The sequence below is a fragment of the Camelina sativa genome, chromosome 2, assembly GCF_000633955.1.
Source record: "Camelina sativa cultivar DH55 chromosome 2, Cs, whole genome shotgun sequence".
Taxonomy (NCBI): Eukaryota; Viridiplantae; Streptophyta; class Magnoliopsida; order Brassicales; family Brassicaceae; genus Camelina; species Camelina sativa.
Genome location: NC_025686.1, coordinates 15,569,370 through 15,575,080, shown reverse-complemented (window position 1 = coordinate 15,575,080; position 5,711 = coordinate 15,569,370). Strand labels below are relative to the sequence as shown.

Genomic DNA, 5,711 nt, shown 5'->3' with positions numbered 1-5,711 from the left:
AAGTGTACCAAGACTACAACTAAGTGTACCAAAAATATCTGACGTACACCTTTAATCAGTCCACGTGTATAAATCTACCATCAAAGGATCGGTAGACTTAGTCCCAACTTCCAATGTTTTTTTTTTCTAATGGCATTAGTGGTAATTACGTTTTTTTCCAACACTAATTTCAGGGGTAGTATAGGTACAATGGGTTAGTCTAGTAATAACAAACAATTGTATGTTACTTTTGTAATAAGGAAGCTTTTATGCAATATTCTAGTAACTCACCCATTTATTAATCATAAGTATTATATGAAAATTCCAAAAAAATTATAAATAAAATAAAAGAAATATGATAAGAGAATCATAATTTGAAATCTTAATAAAATCTTAATAAAATCTTTGAAATTTAGTTATTAAAAATAATTTTATTGTCTACTTGGATATAAAATCCTAGTTTTGGAAATTCTAATTGGTTTATATTTTTTTTTAAAAATATGTAGTAATTTTCGTCCAAGGTTTTATTAGAGAGAGAAAATAATTTTTTAACTAATAATTATCGTGGAAGCCCCCTTGGCTCAGTGGTTGGCCTAGGGTTCATTAATGCTTCTACACCAGGAGGTCTGGGGTTCGAGCCCCAGATAATGCGATTTATTAATTGTGCAGATTAAATGAGGCAAATTTACAGATGATCTCCAGTACTAATGTACAATTATTGCTGTTTGCCATGGTTCTACATATAACTGAAGGAAGGTGAGCATAGAGAAGGAGGGTAGAATAATATGTAATAGTTCTCAATAACCTGCAATCAATAATAAATCCAGACGATAAAAAAAAACTAATAATTATCTATATTTTTAAAAATATTTAGCTGTTAATTTTTATTTTTTATTCTTTTTTCAAGTACAAATTAGTTTTGATTTGAATATATTTTCTAACTTTTCTAGATTTTATTTTATTTTTGATCTCCCCTTGTTTTTTTATTTTTAATTAATTATATTTATTTATTTAATCGTAATAAAAAATTTCTATGGCAATTGAATGTAATTTTTTACATATTTTAAGGTTAGTTTTATATTTGTACTTCCCAATTAAATTTATATTATAATAATAAAAATTATTGTTATATATCTTTAGAAAAACTATTTTGTTTGAGATAATATTTATTTTTAATTGTTTTATAAATCTATATCTGTCTTTTTTAATATCATTTATTTTAAAATATTATATTATTTTATTTTTGATGTATATTACAGTTTTATATTGTTTGTTTGTTGTATTTGCATCAATATTTGTGAAATATGAAGTAGTAACTTTAACATTATAATTGTGAGAAAAGAAATTTATTAATTTATCAACTATATAAATTTAGTTTTACCAACCCGCCAATGTGGAAATTAAAACAAACATTTTTTTTTATAGATTAAGTAATATATATATATATATATATCTTTTACATTTAAAAAGAGCAATATATCTTCAATTTAAAAAATTCAAATAACAAAATATGCAGAAAAAATTATGCATATTTATTAATCATAAGTATTATATGAAAATTCCAAAAAAATTATAAATAAAATAAAAGAAATATGATAGGAGAATCATAATTTGAAATCTTAATAAAATCTTTGAAATTTAGTTATTAAAAATAATTTTATTGTCTACTTGGATATAAAATCCTAGTTTCGGAAATTCTAATTGGTTTATATTTTTTTAAAAAATATGTAGTAATTTCCGTCCATAGTTTTATTAGAGAGAGAAAATAATTTTTAACTAATAATTATCTATATTTTTTAAAAATATTAGCTGTTAATTTTTATTTTTTTATTCTTTTTTCAAGTACAAAGTAGTTTTGATTTGAATATATTTTCTAACTTTTCTTGATTTTATTTTATTTTTGATCTCTCCTCGTTTTTCTATTTTTAATTAATTAATCTTAATGAAATTTTTTTAATGGTAATTGAATGTAATTTTTTACACATTTTAAGGTTAGTTTTATATTTGTACTTCCCAATTAATATAGTAGGATAATATTAAAATAATATAATATTTTAATTTCACTATTATTGGATAAATATTGAAGTAACATGTGATATTTTGGTATATTGAATTTGTTAAAACATGTTATAAAAATTTGTTTCTAAATTTAATAAATTATGAATAACAAAATAAATAATAATTAATTTACTAGTTTATTCATATAATTATTTTAATAACAACAAAAATCTATTCATATATATAATATTATTGTGAACCGGCAGTTATTTTTTTCACCAATCAAACATTATTTTGTACCGCTTATTTTAGAATAACCGCACTTTTCCCGCAAATACATTTGTCCCGTACACAGCACAGTTGAACCGTACCGCACTAGCAGATTTTTTGTCCCGCACTATTAAAACCACGGTTACCATTCGGACCCTAAAAAGAGGAAAAATTGAACATTTTGTCACAAAATTAATGTGATTAAAATACCAAATTTGGTGCTGTGGTTGAAGGTGCTTTAGATTTATGAACTCTTTTGGGACCAAATTTTATCTTATGGTTCCATATTTACGAGAGACGATGAAGATCATATAATTTAGATTTACATTCGCTTTCGGATACATATAAGATATATCTACTTTTTTCAGTTATATTTACATTCAACCTTGTTATAAACTAACTTAATATTTGGTTTAATTTTGGATCAATTTCAATCATCTAAACTGAACAAGACTTTATGGGTTCAACCTCATTATAAATATCTTAGTCGACATGTGAAACAATGCCTGTAACTTACACAAACAGCCTATAACTTAACCACAAACCCGAAAAGAAAAGATAAAGCATTGTCTGTTCACAGAACTGACCAAAGTGTTCTTGTTCTTCTACTTCACTCGGTCATCACTGTTGAAGGAACAACTTTCTCTATGATGCTTTTAAGCGCGGGTGCGCTAACAGAACACTTGTTATCCTCAAAGCATGACTTACCTTGTTCAGCTGCTTTGCAAAGCTGTGGATCCAAAGGAACTTTCCCAAGAAATGGTATTCCCATTTCCCGACACATTCTCTCTGCACCTCCTCCGCTGCTGTCAAACACTTCGCTGCAAGCCACGATGTTGAGAAGCTCTGGTGCATGTTCTCTTAGGCAAGAGATTACGTCTTGGGTTACGTCACTGGATGAGCCAGTTTCTGTCAGCAGCTTCATGAATTTGACATCCTTTAACGGTTGAGACAAACCACTCATATTCTCTACGACTCCTAGCACAGGGACTCCAACTTTCTTGCAAAAGCTCACTTCTTTCCTGACATCAATCAAAGAGACTTCCTGAGGTGTCGTGACAATGATGGCACCATCAATACCCGAGGGTAGAAGGTACTGGACGATGGAGATGTGTTCATCTGAGGTTCCTGGTGGGGCATCAACCACGAGGTAATCAATTTCTCCCCAGTAGACGTCTTTTAAGAACTGTTTGATAAGGCTGTTCTTGCGTGGGCCTCTCCAGATCACAGCCTCATCAGAGTTAGGGAGCATGAAACCTATGGACATGACACCAAGGTTGTCTTCCACATAAACCGGGGACCAACCAAGGTTACTCTGGTGAATCTCTTGCCCTTCAAGACCTAACATTTTTGGAATGCTTGGACCACATATATCAATGTCCATCAGACCTACTTGATGGTCCATACCCGCCAGGGCAAACGAGAGCTGAGCTGAGAAAGTGCTCTTACCAACTCCACCTTTGCCAGACAAAACCAGAATCTTGTGCTTAACAGTGCTCATTCTCTCAGCTATGGCAACCAAATCTACAGAAATTAAAAAACGTCAGCCCAGATATCCCCGCGTAACTTCAATTAGTAACCAAGTGAATCTCCAACTCAAACACATACAAATATGGAGCTTAAATCAACATTAGCATTACAATCATCACATGGTGTTACACTCTCAACATAACAATATGGAGTCAGTAAATAGAGCCAGTAAAAGGAAGCAACTTCAAACAGAGCTATTCTACAGTTCCAAATCTATTATGAACCTTCCAAATAACAAACAGATCCTGAAGCAATCGAGCATATATGATGTAAGAAGATACAAGTTCATACAACACATCGACACAAAACCCATCTCAATTTGGCTAAGAAGAAACTAGAGGAATCATCAAAACCAGAAATTTCAACAATAAAAAGAGAAACTAGTGAGATGAATCCTAACTATGACTCAAACAAAAGAGAGACTCAAGTGAGAATCGAACCTGGGTCAGGTCCCTTGGGAGCAGTGGCACAAGCTTCCTGATTAGGGCAACCTGCACAAGAATCTGACTTTCCAGCAGTTTCAGATTGAGGACCTGGGCAATCTATTATTCACCACCAACCAACCAAACAAACAAACAAGAACCCAAATTAGGTTAACCCCAGAAAGAAGAACACATGAAGCTACAAGAAAATTTGAAAAATGATTGATTTTGCTTACGCTCGTTGGCGTCCTCTGGAATATCTCCGTTCTCCATGTTGTCGACTTGTGGTTTCTTAATTGGTTCCTCGAACTCGAAGGGAATTTTTCGTTTATATGTGAAACTCTTCTCTGCTTAAGGGCGGCGATGGTTGAGAGAAGTCGAAAGACGAAGAAGAAGACGAAGACGCGTCATATGATCGATTTGGTCGGTACAATTTGATTGATACAAAGCCCATTGGACCCCCATGGGCCTTATGACCAATTCATATATTGATAAAATGTCAGAAAACACATAGAAATGAACAAATGGAACCAAAAAAGGAAAAAATATTCAAATACATTTTTATTTTAAACTAAAAAAATTATGTTTATTAATAATATTTCAGTCTTATAATATAATAATTTTCATATTTTCACATTATATTCCCAGAAAAATATATTTGATATGAATTTCATGTTAAATTAATCTTAAGGTTTTATTTGGAAAATTGTATGAATAGTAAAATAAATTTAAGAGATGTTTCTTTTGTAAACAAAAAAAAAAAAAAAATTTAAGTTACTCTTAAAATATTTATTGTAAGCTAATATTAATTATTAATATTTAAATTTAAATATATAAAATTTAATTCACAAATTGTATTCTAAAATCAAATGTAAACTTCATTATATATACATTAAAAGTACGTAGTATTAGTATTTCCATTGAAATTTGATTTATATAATATTTAATATATTTTTAAAGATTTTGTTATTGTTTGGTTACCATTTATTATTTTGTTTCTTCTCTGCATCTTTTCTTTTTACTTCTCAAGAACTATTTATTCCATTTTACATTTTTCTTTAGTTTAATTCATTTTATTTTTGTTCTTGTAATGATTACCAGTAGAATGTATAGTGTAATCAAAGTTGATTATTGTATTTAAATATATCCCAAACAATACAACTTGACATTTTGGTACCTTTTATTAAACTTAAGTTGTACTACACTATGACCACATGACTCTTTAACATATGTATTCAAAAATCACATCACAAATCTTATTATATAACTAGATTCAGACCCGCACGTACGTGCGGGGTTAGATTTCATAAACTAAGTTTGTATATAGTTTAAAATTATTTTAAAAATGTTAGTTTGTTTTAGTTTGTAAAATGTAGTAAAATAATATATTTGAAAGTAATATATGACAAATCAATCTATATGTAAAACAATTGTAAAAATAGTTTCATACTCCATAGTTGAGAGTACTGCTTTTCGATAGGTAACATATAATTAGAGGGTATAACATTTATT

General features: G+C 29.3%; 1 protein-coding gene across 1 annotated transcript; it reads right to left on the bottom strand.

Moving 5' to 3' along the window:
- Positions 2,682-4,597, bottom strand: LOC104725717 (cytosolic Fe-S cluster assembly factor NBP35). The gene is made up of 3 exons (XM_010444430.2): positions 4,436-4,597; positions 4,218-4,319; positions 2,682-3,771 (listed from the first exon to the last, which is right to left on the bottom strand). The coding sequence occupies exons 1-3, from the start codon at positions 4,470-4,472 to the stop codon at positions 2,858-2,860; spliced, it is 1,053 nt and encodes a 350-aa protein (XP_010442732.1). The 5' UTR covers positions 4,473-4,597; the 3' UTR covers positions 2,682-2,857.

Coding starts and splice junctions, on each gene's coding strand:
- LOC104725717 (XM_010444430.2), bottom strand. CDS start 4,472: ATGGAGAACGGAGATATTCCAGAGGACGCCAACGAGC. Junction 4,320..4,435: donor TCCAGAGGACGCCAACGAGC/GTAAGCAAAATC, acceptor GGTGAATAATAG/ATTGCCCAGGTCCTCAATCT. Junction 3,772..4,217: donor TCCCAAGGGACCTGACCCAG/GTTCGATTCTCA, acceptor TAATTTCTGTAG/ATTTGGTTGCCATAGCTGAG.